Source organism: Hyperolius riggenbachi, chromosome 11, assembly GCF_040937935.1.
Source record: "Hyperolius riggenbachi isolate aHypRig1 chromosome 11, aHypRig1.pri, whole genome shotgun sequence".
NCBI lineage: Eukaryota > Metazoa > Chordata > Amphibia > Anura > Hyperoliidae > Hyperolius > Hyperolius riggenbachi.
In genome coordinates this window covers 130238430-130259559 of record NC_090656.1, presented here as the reverse complement: position 1 = coordinate 130259559, position 21130 = coordinate 130238430, and the positions used below count along the sequence as shown (strand labels likewise).

At 51.7% G+C, this 21130-nt stretch overlaps 1 protein-coding gene across 1 annotated transcript in view; it reads left to right on the top strand.

The window, feature by feature from the left end:
• The window catches only part of LOC137538225 (malignant fibrous histiocytoma-amplified sequence 1-like), a 92181-nt gene extending 72435 nt beyond the window's left edge, over positions 1-19746 (top strand). Inside the window, exons 10-11 of the mRNA XM_068260271.1 lie at positions 10619-10741; positions 19662-19746. Of these exons, the coding sequence (XP_068116372.1) occupies positions 10619-10704 (86 nt within the window). The 3' untranslated portion in view covers positions 10705-10741; positions 19662-19746. The remainder of the gene's footprint in view (positions 1-10618; positions 10742-19661) is intronic.
• The last annotated feature ends 1384 nt before the right edge of the window (positions 19747-21130 follow it).

Genomic DNA, 21130 nt, shown 5'->3' with positions numbered 1-21130 from the left:
GAGGTAAAATGTTACCCTAGGCAAACATTGGCCAAAATAATAAATCAATATGGTAAAAATAAGCACTTTTATTTCAGTTACTAGGGACCTTAGCCCGTTTAATAACTGGCTCTAGGTCTCTCACCGCCGCCACCTGTCAGCGCACATGTGCGCACCCGCCCCCCTGGCTGTCCCACTCCTCTCCCAACAATGGCTGTCCCTGTGGCACATGCGCAGTAGCGCAGACGTAGGGACACTTGTCACCGCCGCCACCTGTCAGCGCACATGTGCGCACCCGCCAAGTGCACCCGCCCCCCTGGCTGTCCCACTCCTCTCCCAACAACGGCTGTCCCTGTGGCACATGCGCAGTAGCGCAGACGTAGGGACACCTGTCACCGCCGCTACCTGTCAGCGCACATGTGCGCACCCGCCAAGTGCACCCGCCCCCCTGGCTGTCCCACTCCTCTCCCAACAACGGCTGTCCCTGTGGCACATGCGCAGTAGCACAGACGTAGGGACACCTGTCACCGCCGCTACCTGTCAGCGCACATGTGCGCACCCGCCAAGTGCACCCACCCCCCTGGCTGTCCCACTCCTCTCCCAACAACGGCTGTCCCTGTGGCACATGCGCAGTAGCGCAGACGTAGGGACACCTGTCACCGCCGCCACCTGTCAGCGCACATGTGCGCACCCGCCAAGTGCACCCGCCCCCCTGGCTGTCCTACTCCTGTCCCAACAACGGCTGTCCCTGTGGCACATGCGCAGTAGCGCAGACGTAGGGACACCTGTCACCGCCGCCACCTGTCAGCGCACATGTGCGCACACGCCAAGTGCACCCGCCCCCCTGGCTGTCCCACTCCTCTCCCAACAATGGCTGTCCCTGTGGCACATGCGCAGTAGCGCAGACGTAGGGACACCTGTCACCGCCGCCACCTGTCAGCGCACATGTGCGCACCCGCCAAGTGCACCCGCCCCCCTGGCTGTCCCACTCCTCTCCCAACAATGGCTGTCCCTGTGGCACATGCGCAGTAGCGCAGACGTAGGGACACCTGTCACCGCCGCTACCTGTCAGCGCACATGTGCGCACCCGCCAAGTGCACCCGCCCCCCTGGCTGTCCCACTCCTCTCCCAACAATGGCTGTCCCTGTGGCACATGTGCAATAGCGCAGACTTAGGGATACCTGTCACCGCCGCTACCTGTCAGCGCACATGTGCGCGCCCGCCAAGTGCACCCGCCCCCCTGGCTGTCCCACTCCTCTCCCGACAATGGCTGTCCCTGTGGCACATGCGCAGTAGCGCAGACGTAGGGACACCTGTCACCGCCGCCACCTGTCAGCGCACATGTGCGCACCCGCCAAGTGCACCCGCCCCCCTGGCTGTCCCACTCCTCTCCCAACAATGGCTGTCCCTGTGGCACATGCGCAGTAGCGCAGACGTAGGGACACCTGTCACCGCCGCCACCTGTCAGCGCACATGTGCGCACCCGCCAAGTGCACCCGCCCCCCTGGCTGTCCCACTCCTCTCCCAACAATGGCTGTCCCTGTGGCACATGCGCAGTAGCGCAGACGTAGGGACACCTGTCACCGCCGCCACCTGTCAGCGCACATGTGCGCACCCGCCAAGTGCACCCGCCCCCCTGGCTGTCCCACTCCTCTCCCAACAATGGCTGTCTCTGTGGCACATGTGCAATAGCGCAGACTTAGGGACACCTGTCACCGCCGCTACCTGTCAGCGCACATGTGCGTGCCCGCCAAGTGCACCCGCCCCCCTGGCTGTCCCACTCCTCTCCCAACAATGGCTGTCCCTGTGGCACATGCGCAGTAGCGCAGACGTAGGGACACCTGTCACCGCCGCCACCTGTCAGCGCACATGTGCGCACCCGCCAAGTGCACCCGCCCCCCTGGCTGTCCCACTCCTCTCCCAACAATGGCTGTCCCTGTGGCACATGCGCAGTAGCGCAGACGTAGGGACACCTGTCACCGCCGCCACCTGTCAGCGCACATGTGCGCACCCGCCAAGTGCACCCGCCCCCCTGGCTGTCCCACTCCTCTCCCAACAATGGCTGTCCCTGTGGCACATGCGCAGTAGCGCAGACGTAGGGACACCTGTCACCGCCGCTACCTGTCAGCGCACATGTGCGCACCTGCCAAGTGCACCCGCCCCCCTGGCTGTCCCACTCCTCTCCCAACAATGGCTGTCCCTGTGGCACATGCGCAGTAGCCAAGTGCACCCGCCCCCCTGGCTGTCCCACTCCTCTCCCAACAATGGCTGTCCCTGTGGCACATGCGCAGTAGCGCAGACGTAGGGACACCTGTCACCGCCGCTACCTGTCAGCGCACATGTGTGCACCCGCCAAGTGCACCCGCCCCCCTGGCTGTCCCACTCCTCTCCCAACAATGGCTGTCCCTGTGGCACATGCGCAGTAGCGCAGACGTAGGGACACCTGTCACCGCCGCCACCTGTCAGCGCACATGTGCGCACCCGCCAAGTGCACCCGCCCCCCTGGCTGTCCCACTCCTCTCCCAACAACGGCTGTCCCTGTGGCACATGTGCAGTAGCGCAGACGTAGGGACACCTGTCACCGCCGCCACCTGTCAGCGCACATGTGCGCACCCGCCAAGTGCACCCGCCCCCCTGGCTGTCCCACTCCTCTCCCAACAATGGCTGTCCCTGTGGCACATGCGCAGTAGCGCAGACGTAGGGACACCTGTCACCGCCGCCACCTGTCAGCGCACATGTGCGCACCCGCCAAGTGCACCCGCCCCCCTGGCTGTCCCACTCCTCTCCCAACAATGGCTGTCCCTGTGGCACATGCGCAGTAGCGCAGACGTAGGGACACCTGTCACCGCCGCCACCTGTCAGCGCACATGTGCGCACCCGCCAAGTGCACCCGCCCCCCTGGCTGTCCCACTCCTCTCCCAACAATGGCTGTGCATGTGGCACATGTGCAATAGCGCAGACTTAGGGACACCTGTCACCGCCGCCACCTGTCAGCGCACATGTGCGCGCCCGCCCCCCTGGCTGTCCCACTCCTCTCCCAACAACGGCTGTCCCTGTGGCACATGCGCAGTAGCGCAGACGTAGGGACACCTGTCACCGCCGCCACCTGTCAGCGCACATGTGCGCACCCGCCAAGTGCACCCGCCCCCCTGGCTGTCCTACTCCTGTCCCAACAACGGCTGTCCCTGTGGCACATGCGCAGTAGCGCAGACGTAGGGACACCTGTCACCGCCGCCACCTGTCAGCGCACATGTGCGCACACGCCAAGTGCACCCGCCCCCCTGGCTGTCCCACTCCTCTCCCAACAATGGCTGTCCCTGTGGCACATGCGCAGTAGCGCAGACGTAGGGACACCTGTCACCGCCGCCACCTGTCAGCGCACATGTGCGCACCCGCCAAGTGCACCCGCCCCCCTGGCTGTCCCACTCCTCTCCCAACAATGGCTGTCCCTGTGGCACATGCGCAGTAGCGCAGACGTAGGGACACCTGTCACCGCCGCTACCTGTCAGCGCACATGTGCGCACCCGCCAAGTGCACCCGCCCCCCTGGCTGTCCCACTCCTCTCCCAACAATGGCTGTCCCTGTGGCACATGTGCAATAGCGCAGACTTAGGGATACCTGTCACCGCCGCTACCTGTCAGCGCACATGTGCGCGCCCGCCAAGTGCACCCGCCCCCCTGGCTGTCCCACTCCTCTCCCGACAATGGCTGTCCCTGTGGCACATGCGCAGTAGCGCAGACGTAGGGACACCTGTCACCGCCGCCACCTGTCAGCGCACATGTGCGCACCCGCCAAGTGCACCCGCCCCCCTGGCTGTCCCACTCCTCTCCCAACAATGGCTGTCCCTGTGGCACATGCGCAGTAGCGCAGACGTAGGGACACCTGTCACCGCCGCCACCTGTCAGCGCACATGTGCGCACCCGCCAAGTGCACCCGCCCCCCTGGCTGTCCCACTCCTCTCCCAACAATGGCTGTCCCTGTGGCACATGCGCAGTAGCGCAGACGTAGGGACACCTGTCACCGCCGCCACCTGTCAGCGCACATGTGCGCACCCGCCAAGTGCACCCGCCCCCCTGGCTGTCCCACTCCTCTCCCAACAATGGCTGTCTCTGTGGCACATGTGCAATAGCGCAGACTTAGGGACACCTGTCACCGCCGCTACCTGTCAGCGCACATGTGCGCGCCCGCCAAGTGCACCCGCCCCCCTGGCTGTCCCACTCCTCTCCCAACAATGGCTGTCCCTGTGGCACATGCGCAGTAGCGCAGACGTAGGGACACCTGTCACCGCCGCCACCTGTCAGCGCACATGTGCGCACCCGCCAAGTGCACCCGCCCCCCTGGCTGTCCCACTCCTCTCCCAACAATGGCTGTCCCTGTGGCACATGCGCAGTAGCGCAGACGTAGGGACACCTGTCACCGCCGCCACCTGTCAGCGCACATGTGCGCACCCGCCAAGTGCACCCGCCCCCCTGGCTGTCCCACTCCTCTCCCAACAATGGCTGTCCCTGTGGCACATGCGCAGTAGCGCAGACGTAGGGACACCTGTCACCGCCGCTACCTGTCAGCGCACATGTGCGCACCTGCCAAGTGCACCCGCCCCCCTGGCTGTCCCACTCCTCTCCCAACAATGGCTGTCCCTGTGGCACATGCGCAGTAGCGCAGACGTAGGGACACCTGTCACCGCCGCCACCTGTCAGCGCACATGTGCGCACCCGCCAAGTGCACCCGCCCCCCTGGCTGTCCCACTCCTCTCCCAACAATGGCTGTCCCTGTGGCACATGCGCAGTAGCGCAGACTTAGGGACACCTGTCACCGCCGCCACCTGTCAGCGCACATGTGCGCACCCGCCAAGTGCACCCGCCCCCCTGGCTGTCCCACTCCTCTCCCAACAATGGCTGTCCCTGTGGCACATGCGCAGTAGCGCAGACGTAGGGACACCTGTCACCGCCGCTACCTGTCAGGGCACATGTGCGCACCCGCCAAGTGCCCCCGCCCCCCTGGCTGTCCCACTCCTCTCCCAACAACGGCTGTCCCTGTGGCACATGCGCAGTAGCGCAGACGTAGGGACACCTGTCACCGCCGCCACCTGTCAGCGCACATGTGCGCACCCGCCAAGTGCACCCGCCCCCCTGGCTGTCCCACTCCTCTCCCAACAACGGCTGTCCCTGTGGCACATGTGCAGTAGCGCAGACGTAGGGACACCTGTCACCGCCGCCACCTGTCAGCGCACATGTGCGCACCCGCCAAGTGCACCCGCCCCCCTGGCTGTCCCACTCCTCTCCCAACAATGGCTGTCCCTGTGGCACATGCGCAGTAGCGCAGACGTAGGGACACCTGTCACCGCCGCCACCTGTCAGCGCACATGTGCGCACCCGCCAAGTGCACCCGCCCCCCTGGCTGTCCCACTCCTCTCCCAACAATGGCTGTCCCTGTGGCACATGCGCAGTAGCGCAGACGTAGGGACACCTGTCACCGCCGCCACCTGTCAGCGCACATGTGCGCACCCGCCAAGTGCACCCGCCCCCCTGGCTGTCCCACTCCTCTCCCAACAATGGCTGTCCCTGTGGCACATGTGCAATAGCGCAGACTTAGGGACACCTGTCACCGCCGCCACCTGTCAGCGCACATGTGCGCGCCCGCCAAGTGCACCCGCCCCCCTGGCTGTCCCACTCCTCTCCCAACAATGGCTGTCCCTGTGGCACATGCGCAGTAGCGCAGACGTAGGGACACCTGTCACCGCCGCCACCTGTCAGCGCACATGTGTGCACCCGCCAAGTGCACCCGCCCCCCTGGCTGTCCCACTCCTCTCCCAACAATGGCTGTCCCTGTGGCACATGCGCAGTAGCGCAGACGTAGGGACACCTGTCACCGCCGCCACCTGTCAGCGCACATGTGCGCACCCGCCAAGTGCACCCGCCCCCCTGGCTGTCCCACTCCTCTCCCAACAACGGCTGTCCCTGTGGCACATGCGCAGTAGCGCAGACGTAGGGACACCTGTCACCGCCGCCATCTGTCAGCGCACATGTGCGCACCTGCCAAGTGCACCCGCCCCCCTGGCTGTCCCACTCCTCTCCCAACAACGGCTGTCCCTGTGGCACATGCGCAGTAGCGCAGACGTAGGGACACCTGTCACCGCCGCCACCTGTCAGCGCACATGTGCGCACCCGCCAAGTGCACCCGCCCCCCTGGCTGTCCCACTCCTCTCCCAACAATGGCTGTCCCTGTGGCACATGCGCAGTAGCGCAGACGTAGGGACACCTGTCACCGCCGCTACCTGTCAGCGCACATGTGCGCACCCGCCAAGTGCACCCGCCCCCCTGGCTGTCCCACTCCTCTCCCAACAATGGCTGTCCCTGTGGCACATGCGCAGTAGCGCAGACGTAGGGACACCTGTCACCGCCGCCACCTGTCAGCGCACATGTGCGCACCCGCCAAGTGCACCCGCCCCCCTGGCTGTCCCACTCCTCTCCCAACAATGGCTGTCCCTGTGGCACATGCGCAGTAGCGCAGACTTAGGGACACCTGTCACCGCCGCCACCTGTCAGCGCACATGTGCGCACCCGCCAAGTGCACCCGCCCCCCTGGCTGTCCCACTCCTCTCCCAACAATGGCTGTCCCTGTGGCACATGCGCAGTAGCGCAGACGTAGGGACACCTGTCACCGCCGCTACCTGTCAGCGCACATGTGTGCACCCGCCAAGTGCACCCGCCCCCCTGGCTGTCCCACTCCTCTCCCAACAATGGCTGTCCCTGTGGCACATGCGCAGTAGCGCAGACGTAGGGACACCTGTCACCGCCGCCACCTGTCAGCGCACATGTGCGCGCCCGCCAAGTGCACCCGCCCCCCTGGCTGTCCCACTCCTCTCCCAACAATGGCTGTCCCTGTGGCACATGCGTGGTAGCGCAGACGTAGGGACACCTGTCACCGCCACTACCTGTCAGCGCACATGTGCGCACCCGCCAAGTGCACCCGCCCCCCTGGCTGTCCCACTCCTCTCCCAACAATGGCTGTCCCTGTGGCACATGCGCAGTAGCGCAGACGTAGGGACACCTGTCACCGCCGCCACCTGTCAGCGCACATGTGCGCACCCGCCAAGTGCACCCGCCCCCCTGGCTGTCCCACTCCTCTCCCAACAATGGCTGTCCCTGTGGCACATGCGCAGTAGCGCAGACGTAGGGACACCTGTCACCGCCGCCACCTGTCAGCGCACATGTGCGCACCCGCCAAGTGCACCCGCCCCCCTGGCTGTCCCACTCCTCTCCCAACAATGGCTGTCCCTGTGGCACATGTGCAATAGCGCAGACTTAGGGACACCTGTCACCGCCGCCACCTGTCAGCGCACATGTGCGCGCCCGCCAAGTGCACCCGCCCCCCTGGCTGTCCCACTCCTCTCCCAACAATGGCTGTCCCTGTGGCACATGCGCAGTAGCGCAGACGTAGGGACACCTGTCACCGCCGCCACCTGTCAGCGCACATGTGTGCACCCGCCAAGTGCACCCGCCCCTCTGGCTGTCCCACTCCTCTCCCAACAATGGCTGTCCCTGTGGCACATGCGCAGTAGCGCAGACGTAGGGACACCTGTCACCGCCGCCACCTGTCAGCGCACATGTGCGCACCCCGCCAAGTGCACCCGCCCCCCTGGCTGTCCCACTCCTCTCCCAACAACGGCTGTCCCTGTGGCACATGCGCAGTAGCGCAGACGTAGGGACACCTGTCACCGCCGCCATCTGTCAGCGCACATGTGCGCACCCGCCAAGTGCACCCGCCCCCCTGGCTGTCCCACTCCTCTCCCAACAACGGCTGTCCCTGTGGCACATGCGCAGTAGCGCAGACGTAGGGACACCTGTCACCGCCGCCACCTGTCAGCGCACATGTGCGCACCCGCCAAGTGCACCCGCCCCCCTGGCTGTCCCACTCCTCTCCCAACAATGGCTGTCCCTGTGGCACATGCGCAGTAGCGCAGACGTAGGGACACCTGTCACCGCCGCTACCTGTCAGCGCACATGTGCGCACCCGCCAAGTGCACCCGCCCCCCTGGCTGTCCCACTCCTCTCCCAACAATGGCTGTCCCTGTGGCACATGCGCAGTAGCGCAGACGTAGGGACACCTGTCACCGCCGCCACCTGTCAGCGCACATGTGCGCACCCGCCAAGTGCACCCGCCCCCCTGGCTGTCCCACTCCTCTCCCAACAATGGCTGTCCCTGTGGCACATGCGCAGTAGCGCAGACTTAGGGACACCTGTCACCGCCGCCACCTGTCAGCGCACATGTGCGCACCCGCCAAGTGCACCTGCCCCCCTGGCTGTCCCACTCCTCTCCCAACAATGGCTGTCCCTGTGGCACATGCGCAGTAGCGCAGACGTAGGGACACCTGTCACCGCCGCTACCTGTCAGCGCACATGTGCGCACCCGCCAAGTGCACCCGCCCCCCTGGCTGTCCCACTCCTCTCCCAACAATGGCTGTCCCTGTGGCACATGCGCAGTAGCGCAGACGTAGGGACACCTGTCACCGCCGCCACCTGTCAGCGCACATGTGCGCGCCCGCCAAGTGCACCCGCCCCCCTGGCTGTCCCACTCCTCTCCCAACAATGGCTGTCCCTGTGGCACATGCGTGGTATCGCAGACGTAGGGACACCTGTCACCGCCGCTACCTGTCAGCGCACATGTGCGCACCCGCCAAGTGCACCCGCCCCCCTGGCTGTCCCACTCCTCTCCCAACAATGGCTGTCCCTGTGGCACATGCGCAGTAGCGCAGACGTAGGGACACCTGTCACCGCCGCCACCTGTCAGCGCACATGTGCGCACCCGCCAAGTGCACCCGCCTCCCTGGCTGTCCCACTCCTCTCCCAACAACGGCTGTCCCTGTGGCACATGCGCAGTAGCGCAGACGTAGGGACACCTGTCACCGCCGCTACCTGTCAGCGCACATGTGCGCACCCGCCAAGTGCACCCGCCCCCCTGGCTGTCCCACTCCTCTCCCAACAATGACTGTCCCTGTGGCACATGCGCAGTAGCGCAGACGTAGGGACACCTGTCACCGCCGCCACCTGTCAGCGCACATGTGCGCACCCGCCAAGTGCACCCGCCCCCCTGGCTGTCCCACTCCTCTCCCAACAATGGCTGTCCCTGTGGCACATGCGCAGTAGCGCAGACTTAGGGACACCTGTCACCGCCGCCACCTGTCAGCGCACATGTGCGCACCCGCCAAGTGCACCCGCCCCCCTGGCTGTCCCACTCCTCTCCCAACAATGGCTGTCCCTGTGGCACATGCGCAGTAGCGCAGACGTAGGGACACCTGTCACCGCCGCTACCTGTCAGCGCACATGTGCGCACCCGCCAAGTGCACCCGCCCCCCTGGCTGTCCCACTCCTCTCCCAACAATGGCTGTCCCTGTGGCACATGCGCAGTAGCGCAGACGTAGGGACACCTGTCACCGCCGCCACCTGTCAGCGCACATGTGCGCGCCCGCCAAGTGCACCCGCCCCCCTGGCTGTCCCACTCCTCTCCCAACAATGGCTGTCCCTGTGGCACATGCGCAGTAGCGCAGACGTAGGGACACCTGTCACCGCCGCTACCTGTCAGCGCACATGTGCGCACCCGCCAAGTGCACCCACCCCCCTGGCTGTCCCACTCCTCTCCCAACAATGGCTGTCCCTGTGGCACATGCGCAGTAGCGCAGACTTAGGGACACCTGTCACCGCCGCCACCTGTCAGCGCACATGTGCGCACCCGCCAAGTGCACCCGCCCCCCTGGCTGTCCCACTCCTCTCCCAACAATGGCTGTCCCTGTGGCACATGCGCAGTAGCGCAGACGTAGGGACACCTGTCACCGCCGCTACCTGTCAGCGCACATGTGCGCACCCGCCAAGTGCACCCGCCCCCCTGGCTGTCCCACTCCTCTCCCAACAATGGCTGTCCCTGTGGCACATGCGCAGTAGCGCAGACGTAGGGACACACACACACACACGGACATGGGACGCAGAGACACAGGGCTTTTATAAGGTAGGATATACAGTAATTTAATGTTCCTCTTTAAATGGAGAGGGAGGTTCATTGCTCAAAAATCGCCACTTTTGGTGGCTTGTTCACATTCTAGGTATACTCCTCAGGCTGATCACACAACCGTCTCTTACATTTGCACACAAAGTACAATTGTATCACTAATATTTGTCTCCATTTCCAAAATTAAAAATTGTCTTTGTAGCCCTAGTTTTATACCTTTAATCCCCTTTCACACAGACAGCAGAATTGTGTGCTTGTTGGTCAGTCCAACCTCACATCTGGCAGCCACCTTCTGTATGAAAATGAATGCACATGAATAGTAGCGTTTGTAACCCCAAGAGTGTCAGCATATGACATGCGATGCAGTTGTGAGCAGGACCGCTGCCACACTCAGTGCAAGAAAGGTCTCTGCACTGCCCAGGAAAAATGCCAGGCCGGTGCATGGGAGCAACTGACCGGCAATGAATTCACCTCCTGAAAGAGGCCTAAGGATCCTGCTTCCTACTAATGATAATAAATAGAGACCATTTACTTCAGACAGGCAACTATACCTGAATACACCAATAATGGGTGGGGGGGGGGGGGGATATATTTTCAGTTATGTATGACTATGAAACTAACGGTTATGTTTTCACAGCTTCAGGTCAAACTAATGATGATTCTGTACCACACGGCATTTACATCAACAACTATGGCATTGCTTCTATTTTAACTCAACAGTAAATTACAGAGAAATTAATTGTCACTCTCCTAGAAACAGGTCAGTTACATTTCTAACAATAATATGTATAGAAATAGTGCATAAGGTAGATTTTCCTTTGAATTATTTTAGTATGGTAAAGTTATGTTATGGAACTGGATGTTTGCACGCTACATCTTTATCCACTTAAAGAGGAACTCCAGTGAAAATAATGTAGTAAAAAAAAGTGCTTGATTTTTACAATAATTATGTATAAATGATTTAGTCAGTGTTTGCTCATTGTAAAATCTTTGCTCTCCCAGATTCACATTCTGACATGTATTACATGGTGACATTGTTACTGTGGGCAGGTTATGTAGCTGCTCCTAGCTGTTTTGGCTGTTAGAGACAGCTTTAAACAGCCATTTCCTGTCTGTGAACATTGTTACATTGTGGCAGTTTGCCCAGAGTACCGCGGTATTCAGAGCCTCTTGTGGGAGGGGTTTCAGCACAAAATTAGTCACACAGCGCCCCCTGATGGTCTGTTTGTGAAAATCATTCTATTTCTCATGTAAAAGGGGGTATCAGCTACTGATTGGGATAAAGTTAACTTCTTGGTTGGAGTTTCTCTTTAAGTACTGCAGTCTTAAAACCCCGGACCAGACACTTTTTTTCCATTCAGACCACTGCAGCTTTAACGGTTTATTGCTCGGTCAAACAACCTACTATCTAAATTAATTTTACCTCCTTTTCTTGTCACTAATACAGCTTTCTTTTTGTGCTATTTGATTGCTGCTGTGACTTTAGTTTTTATTATATTCATCAAAAAAGACATGAATTTTGTTAAAAAATGATTTTTTTGAACTTTCTGTGCTGACATTTTTCAAATAAAGTAAAATTTATACATACATTTTTGTCTAAATTTATTGTGCTTCATGTCTTTGATCAATAAATAGACACTTATTGGATTTTTTTTGTTTGGGTAAAAGTTATAGCGTTTACAAACTATGGTGCAAAAAGTGAATTTCCCCAGTTTGAAGCATCTCTGACTTTTCTGAGCACCTGTCATGTTTCAAGTTAGCGGAAAACGACAAAGTTTCCATTTCTGCTAACTTGGGACAAAAAAAAGTGAAATCTGCCACAGACTCACCATGCCCCTCTCCGAATACTTTGGGGTGTCTACTTTCCAAAATGGGGTCATTTGTGGGGTGTGTTTACTGTCCTGGCATTTTGGGGGGTGCTAAATTGTAAGCACCCCTGTAAAGCCTAAAGGTGCTTATAGGACTTTGGGCTCTTAGCGCACCTAGGCTGCAAAAAAGTGTCACACATGTGGTATCGCCGTACTCAGGAGAAATAGTACAATGTGTTTTGGGGTGTATTTTTACACACACCCATGCTGGGTGGGAAAATATCTCTGTAAATGAGATTTTTTTTTTTGTTTACACACAATTGTCCATTTACAGAGATATTTATCCCACCCAGCATGGGTATGTGTAAAAATACACCCCAAAACACATTATACTACTTCTCTTGAGTACAGTGATACCACATGTGACACTTTTTTGCAGCCTAGGTGCGCTAAGGGGCCCAAAGTCCTATGAGTACCTTTAGGATTTCACAGGTCATTTTGAGGCATTTGATTTCCAGACTACTCCTCACGGTTTAGGGCAAATGCCAGGGCAGTATAGGAACCCCGCAAGTGACCCAATTTTAGAAAGATGACACCCCAAGGTATTCCATTAGGAGTATGGTGAGTTCATATAAGATTTAATTTTTTGTCACAGGTTAGAGGAAATTGATTTTTATTGTTTTTTTTCACAAAGTGTCATTTTCCACTAACGTGTGACAAAAAAATTAAATCTTCTATGAACTCATCATACACCTAACTGAATACCTTGGGGTGTCTTCTTTCTAAAATGGGGTCACTTGTGGGGTTCCTATACATAGTTATTTTGGTTGAAAAAAGACATACGTCCATCGAGTTCAACCAGTACAAAGTACAACTCCAGCCTACTCCCTCACATATCCCTGTTGATTCAGAGGAAGGCGAAAAAACCCTCACAAGGCAATGTCCAATTAGCCCCAAAAGGGAAAAATTCCCTCCCGACTCCAGATGCCAATCAGACAAAATCCCTGGATCAACATCATTAGGCATTACCTAGTAATTTTAGACATGGATGTCTTTCAACGTAAGGAAAGCATCTAAGCCCCCTTTAAATGCAGGTATAGAGTTTGCCATAACGACTTCCTGTGGCAATGCATTCCACATCTTATACTGCCCTGGCATTTTAGGGGCCCTAAACCGTGAGGCGTAGTCTAGAAACCAAATGCCTCAAAATGACCTGTAAAATCCTAAAGGTACTCATAGGACTTTGGGCCCCTTAGCGCACCTAGGCTGCAAAAAAGTGTCACACATGTGGTATTGCCGTACTCAGGAGAAGTAGTATAATGTGTTTTGGGGTGTATTTTTACACATACCCATGCTGGGTGGGAGAAATATCTCTGTAAATGACATTTTTTGATTTATTTTTTTTTACACACAATTGTCCATTTACAGAGAAATTTCTCCCACCCAGCATGTGTATGTGTAAAAATACACCCCACAACACATTATACTACTTCTCCTGAGTACAGCGATACCACATGTGTAACACTTTTTTGCAGCCTAGGTGCGCTAAGGGGCCCAAAGTCCTATGAGTACATTTAAGATTTCACAGGTCATTTTGAGGCATTTGATTTCCAGACTACTCCTCATGGTTTAGGGCCCCTAAAATGCCAGGGCAGTATAGGAACCCCACAAGTGACCCCATTTTAGAAAGACGACACCCCAAGGTATTCCGTTAGGAGTATGGTGAGTTCATGGAAGATTTTATTTTTTGGCACAGAAGATGGGCTAGTCCAAAATCTGTCAGTAATGTCAGATTTCTACTACTTACTGTAAGTGACAGCAACATAGGAGAAAAGTAATTTATCGCTCATTTTACTCTGGAAGAAACATACTTCTTATTTGTATGTTTTTAAATTTTAAGATTTTCACGACAGAGGTCCTCTAACTGTACACAAAGAATGAACTGCCATGTACTGCATAGACATCTGTACTGGAAGCACCCACACAGGAAGCAGTACCTTCAGTAGTTTATTGCTGTGTAATAGACAGATAGGTGACAAATATGTGGTAGTTGAGGGCACAGCTTAAATTAAACCCTAGATGAAAATAAACTGATGCAATATACAATTGTTTTTATGCTCCTCCTAAAAAAATACTTTTTTCCCCTCAGTTTTAATTTATGTTTAAAGAGGAACTCCAGTGAAAATAATGTAGTAAAAAAAGTGCTTCATTTTTTACCATAATTATGTATAAATGATTTAGTCAGTGTTTGCTCATTGTAAAATCTTTCCTCTCCCAGATTCACATTCTGACATTTATTACATGGTGACATTGTTACTGTGGGCAGGTTATTTAGCTGTTTCTAGCTGCTCTGTCTGTTAGACAGCTAATAACAGCTATTTCCTGTCTCTGAACATTGTTACATTGTGGCAGTTTGCCAGCAGTACCGCGGTATTCAGAGCCTCTTGTGGGAGGGGTTTCAGCACAAAATCAGTCACACAGCGCCCCCTGATGGTCTGTTTGTGAAAATCATTGTCTTTCTCATGTAAAATGGGGTATCAGCTACTGATTGGGAAAAAGTTCAATTCTTGGTTGGAGTTTCTCTTTAATGTAAAAAGTCGGTTTAATGTTGTATGTGTGATTGCCTTATATGAATGATAGTCTTTCTAGTGTTCCAGAGCTAAAATATATGAACTATTGACTTTTCCTATCTATTCCCAGCACTCAGAAGCCGTTCTCTGCTAGGCAGAGGTCGTTTTAGGGCTGTAATTCCTTATCAGTGAGGATAATGCTATAGTCGTACTGGGTCCCGACTGGAAAGAAACTGTCAATTGCAAAACAGAATACCTAGATAGCTGATGGTGACCCAAAATCACTAGAAAAAATATAAAGGGCTTAAAGACTCCAAAACGCCCTCTTACTAAAAAGCAATGCTGAATATAATTCTATTTCTGTTGTAAGAAGGCAAAATTGTTTTCACTTGCATAACTGAATATTAACTCTAAGGCAGAACAAGGACGCATACTAGTTATATGTTTGCTTGCCACTTTACATACACATGTCTATCTCATCATGTCACATGCCACCACAGGTACACTTTAAGTCATGGCAGAGTTGCTCAGTAAGAGAAGGATTCAAGTTCTGTGTAATTGCACAGGCAGTGCTAGCTGATATGGGTTTAAAGTATGTTGCCTGGAACAAAATACTAACCTGATCCTCAGACTTTTGATATGTGAATCTTAACTTTTATGCTTTTACATTGAAAGCCTAGGGGGCTGTCACATGGATGTCACTCTCACTTACTTGGTCATTACCTCACATAAGTGGACAGTTCTGTACAGCAGTGGCATATGAACTGGGGTTAGGGATGGAGAGATGGCATCCAGGCCTCTGCTCCAGAGAGCCCACCTAAAGTCCTGCATCACCTCTTGAATGCTGTTATAGTGTTAATAATTGTCAGCTTCTTTTCACTGCAAGGTGGTAATCAATAAATCCTTCCCCGCTTCTTTTACTGCTGGGCAGCAGATTTTAGCAGAGATAGAAAGTTAGTCTTAGGGTCCCCAATGTAAATTTCTGCTGTAGTAAAATGGGGTATTCCCTAGAGCAGGCATGGGCAAACTTGGCCCTCCAGCTGTTGAGGAACTACAAGTCCCACAATGCATTGCAGGAGTCTGACAGCCACAGTCATGACTCATAAAGGCAGATGCATTGTGGGACTTGTAGTTCCCTAACAGCTGGAGGGCCAAGTTTGCCCATGCCTGCCCTAGAGGTTTAGGACATGCAACTTCTATCTCAGTATAGACTTTCAGAAGGAGAAAAAGGAACACAGAAAGACCAAAATAGTGTAGTATGTTCAAGAAGCAATTGGTGGTAGTAGTAGTAGTAGTAAGGTGTAGAAGAGTTTATACTCACAAACATAGGTTACCACAAAGGCAACCACTGTATAGGCGGGTGGGGATGTTATGACCGGACGCCACTCAGGTTAAGAAGTCGCTCTCTGTAGATAGGCAACAAGGGGTAACACCCCTCCACCAGGGGTGGACTTGGCAATATGATGAGAAGCTTGAACAGAGGCTCCATAATAGAGTAAAAATGTTTAGAAAGGGCAGCAGTGGTGGGCTTACTTCCCCAGCAAGTGAAACAGACCGTGGCCCATATGCAATTAACTTTTCTCCTGCTATGACCTAGGAGATAATTTTCATCTACTCTTTAAAATAACTTTAGCAGCATTTTACAATGGAAAAAAGTGCCCAAAATTTAGTGAAAAAGAACTGTCAAAATTATTATGAGTGTTGTCTTGCTTGCTGACGGCTTAAACATTTTATGACAAGGGGCTATATGCAATTAACTTTATCTCCTTAGTTTTCTCCTGGGTGTTATTTGCAAAATTGTCAATAAAATGCTTTTCAAAACCACCAGCAAGCAAGAAAATAGTCAAAATAATTTTGATACCTACTTTTTAGTACGTTTTCAGTTGCAGAGTGCTGAAAAGCAATTTTAAGATTGAAAGATGAAAAATTATCTCCTAGGAGAAAACTCAGGAGAAAAAGTGAATTGCGCCTGTGTTGATTAAAGTTCAACCAAGATACCGTTTAAGTACTCCACAATGCAACGCACTTCGCAGGTTCCCTGCCATTTCATCGGGCAATCAATCTAATGCCAGTCAGAGGCGTTTGGCTTAGACACAGACACGTTGCATTGTGAAGTTTACTCTATCCTGGCACCTCTGTTCAAGCTTCTCTTTCTATCTCAGTATAGGTTACTGGAACACTATGGACCAGATTTGGTTGGAAAACAGTGGATGGCAGTGTGATCCAGCATCTCTTGCCTGCATTTATTGCATTAATTAAAAATGCACTCACATTTTGCTCACTGGGATTCTGTTGTCAGTGGTATACAAAGAATGAGTAAAGTACATTTTAACTATGCAGGCAGAGCAGGGGTACAGTGCCGGGCAGCTGCGTTATTTAACACAGCATGACTGCGCAGCTATAGAAGGGTGTAAGTGCAGAGACAGAAGAAAGTGAAGCAGACAAGTGATGAGACCTAATGAAAGCAACTGTTCCTATGGCATAGCATTGCATCTGCCATGTTTTACAGATAATGGAGTGTGCTTTGCAAGGTATCATGAACTGTTCTTTCATTCTGTGAACTCTTCTTTTCCCATCATTCTGGAAGATGTTGACGGTAGTTTCACCACTCTTAAGAATATTATTTCAAAAACGTATTGTCATTTTTAGATGTCTGACAAATACAGCCTGCTTACTCTTGAGGCTTACCAGTGAATTGCACCTTGAGGTATTCCCCAAGTACAGTATTTATGTTTGTGACCGATGCATTGATGACTATGACAATAAAAAACAAAAAAGCATGGGTCTGCAGCACACAAGCTCTTTATTGGAGCTAGATTTGGAAATGATACATGCAAGCTTTCGGACAATCCCTGTCCTTCCTCAATCCAGGGATTGTCCGAAAGCTTGCATGTATCATTTCCAAATCTAGCTCCAATAAAGAGCTTGTGTGCTGCAGACCCACGCTTTTTTGTTACTTATTCAGTGGAGGTGGGGACCTTCGCTGTCTGCTTGCACCTATCTGCATTTGATTGTTCCAGTGCTGCTGACCCTTTGATTGATGACTATGACAATGATATGCCTACCTTCTAGAAAATGCCCTTGACATGGCAAAATGTGAAAGTTTTTTTGCCATGGTATCATCCAGTAGAGTTGCTGAGCATAGTATTGCCTTCTCCATAAAAGAGTGAACCAATTTCTTGATATGGCCACTCCTAACATTTCCACTGTCCCCCCCATGGGTTTGTCATGTTTTCTAGTGATGACCTGTTTACTTGCACTGATAGCGCTTTCATCCTTATACTGAGAATTCACAGCAACAGCTTCCAAATTCAAATCCCTTACTTAGATTCAGCTGAAGACCTTTTACAGTACCAGCTTGACTGTAATAAAATAAGGGAACTGTCCACAAGGGGCGAGCAACAGCTTGTCAGTCAACTGTCCAATTACTATTGGTCATTTGCAAAGGAGGGTTTTAAATAAAATGCTATTCCACTAAACACCTAGTATTAATAATTATACTCACTAGATTTTAAGTGTTTACTTTTGTATTTTGAGTATTATTATTAGTATTATTAGTTTTGCAATATTTAGCACTTTATGCAGCCCATGATTGCCTTTAGATCAATTGTTATACACTGTTTATTTAATTTACTTTAACCAATATAAACTTTACCTATTTTGATGTACTCAGCACCTTAAAGGACAGCTGTAGCGAGAGGTATATAGTGGCTGCCATATTTATTTTCTTTTAAGCAATACCAGTTGCCTGGCTATCATGATGATCCTCTGCCTCTCATACTCCTAGCTATAGCCCCTGAACAAGCATGCAGCAGATCAGTTGTTTCTGACATTATTGTCAAATCTGATAAGATTAGCTGCATGATTGTTTCTGGTGTTATTTAGACACTACTGCAGCCAAATAGATCAGCAGAGACAGGGACACCAAGAGCCTAATATGGGGTGAAGTTGGTAGCGTAAATACAAATATACTCACAAAGCAGGGTTACCTCAAAGGCAACCACTGTAATAGTAGGTGGATAGATTAGACCTGACCCCACTCAGGATTAAGAAGCTGCTCTACATAGAACAGGAAAAAAGGGGATGACACCCCTCCATCAAGAGTGGGCTTAGAACAATGAAACAGGGATACAGAGGTGCCAGAAGAATAAAAATGTCTAAAAAGTTTAAAATTTGTGGATGAAGTGGTGGACTTACCTCCTCCAAGCAGACACAAGATATGCCAACAATGTTTAGCAGAACAAATGTATTTACGTACTCCAGGGGAAAATGCAACACATTTTGCAGGTATGACCCCGCTTCATCAGGCAATAGGTAGGAGTAGGTACAGTGCAGGTCTGTAGCTGGGCCAAGCACCTCTTTCTCTTGGCCAAGCGAAAGAGGCGCTTGGCGTAGCTACAGACCTGCACTGTACCTACTCCTAGCCTGATGAAGCGGGGTCATGCCTGCGAAACGCATTGCATTTTCCCCTGGAGTATGTAAATACATTTGTTCTGCTAAACTTTGTTGGCATATCTTGTGTCTGTTTGAAGGAGGTAAGTCCACCACTTCATCCATAAATTTTAAACCTTTTAGACATTTTTATTCTTCTATTGTATCCCTGTTATATCAAATAGATTAGCAGGGCTGCCAGGCAACTGGTATTGTTTATAAAGAAATAAAGATAGCAGTCTCCATATACTTCTCACTTCAGTTGTCCTTTACCACAATATTAGAATTTTCTCCATCACCTACCTATTATGTAGCAGCCTGTGGGCTTAGATTTAGAGGGTTCCCTCACACGTATCTTAGATATGGATTTTTTTTATTGGTATTTCCCCATCTGTGTTTTGCATGATAATATCCAGGGCAGGGGAGTCGGTACAAAAATCATCTGATGACTCAGTTTATGCAACCACCGACTTTGACTCCAGGTACCAAAATTGCTCTGACTCCTCAACTTCGACTCCCTAGTTTAATACTTACTAGGGCTGTGGAGGTGGTTCAAAAATCATCCAACTCTGACTCCTCAGTTGATGAATCCTCTGACTGCAGGTACCCCAAAATTGCTCTGACTCCTCAACTCTGACTCCAAATCCACGGCCCTGATAAAATCAACTGGGTACATTCTTTATCAATGGTGCAGCTTTCTTTTTAATATATACCGGAACTCAGCTTATCTTCACACTGTAGATCAAATTGGTGTTAGCATAAAAACATTTTTATGTCTGGAGATCGTCTCAATGGTTTTTTTGGTTTTTATGCACTCTATAACATAAAGGAAAAACAATACAAATGATTTTTTTTATTTTTTTATTTACAGATAAGGTGGATAAAACAGGAAGACACAAACATGTCATGCAAAATGAAATATCCTTAAATGTTTCCTAATTAAACATATTACAACAGAAGTCCATTGTATCTAATTGATTCAATGTAATGTTATCTCACATGTTCAAATTTCGGTGTAGAAATTAGGAGTATGTAAGGATCCAAAAACATTTAAATCACAAAATGTACACAGTATATCGTGTTACACACAGGCGATTTACAGAAAGTCACATGCCATGAAGATTATTCGTATTTCACTGCAATGACTTCAAACATCCAATCGAGAAATTCCTGCTTGATAACATTCCACTGCATCTGATTGGATGTTTGAAGGCACCATAGTTACTCTAAACTCAAATCTCATAAAATTGTGGTGCAGTAGGTTTTTTGTGCTGTCTGTCCTCATCTTGCAGATATTCCTTCAATTCCTGTCCTGAATGCAGTTGGGTGAATCTTCCCAGCTGATAAAAAAAAAGGTGGTAAAACCGTTTGTTGTAAAGTAAGCAAGATGTAGAATCTCTGTCAAATTAAAATGGGCCCCTCATTGCTGTTCCCAGGACCACCAGGACTCATTAGGGAGCCATGGATGATACAAGCAATGACAAAAATCTACCTAAGGCTCCCTGCACACTGCATGCGATTTCGATTGTTAATCGTTTTTTTCATCCGATTCTGATTTTTAATTATTACTGCATGCTGCGTTTTTTCCTCCGTTTTTCTGTTGATTGCATTCAGGGTAAATCGGAATTGCAAATCGGAAATGGAATCGGAATCGCAAAATGGATTTGCAGTGTGCAGGGAGCCTAAATGTGACCATTAATTCTTTCTTTGGACAATCAGTCGATTAGAAACAATAATTTGGGCCCCCTAACGGAGGGATAGCTGCAATCCAATTCAAATTAATGCAATCGATCCGAAAAACAGATCAATGCGATCGATATTACAATTGAATTGGAGAATCGATCGTCTGAAGAATCCTATTGTTAATGGCCACCATAATGAAGATACAACAGGGGAAAACCTCAAAACATTCCTACTCACTTCCACTCTATCCGAACAGAAAGATTTTATCCTACAGTACACATTTAAGTTTCACATTACATAGCTTTTAGAAAATAGTTTTCTAAAAAAAAAAAACTTAAAAAAACCCCCTAAAATAAAAAACAAGAAACACAAACAAAGAACAAAGTGACACCTGTGACATTTTTTTAAAGAAAAAAAAGCAACACATGAAGACAGTCTACCCTTTTAGTACATACTATTGATACATAAAATAGTAGTAAATTAATGCTACTGTGTTACCATAAATTGGATTAAATCAAATAAAACATGCAGATTTTTTTGTGCCTAAACGATTAAACAGTATTTGCCATCATGATTTAAAATCTTTTACACAGATAACTCCCCCACACATTGAACTTACCAACTGTGAAATCACCCACTGTAGTATAGCTAGGTACA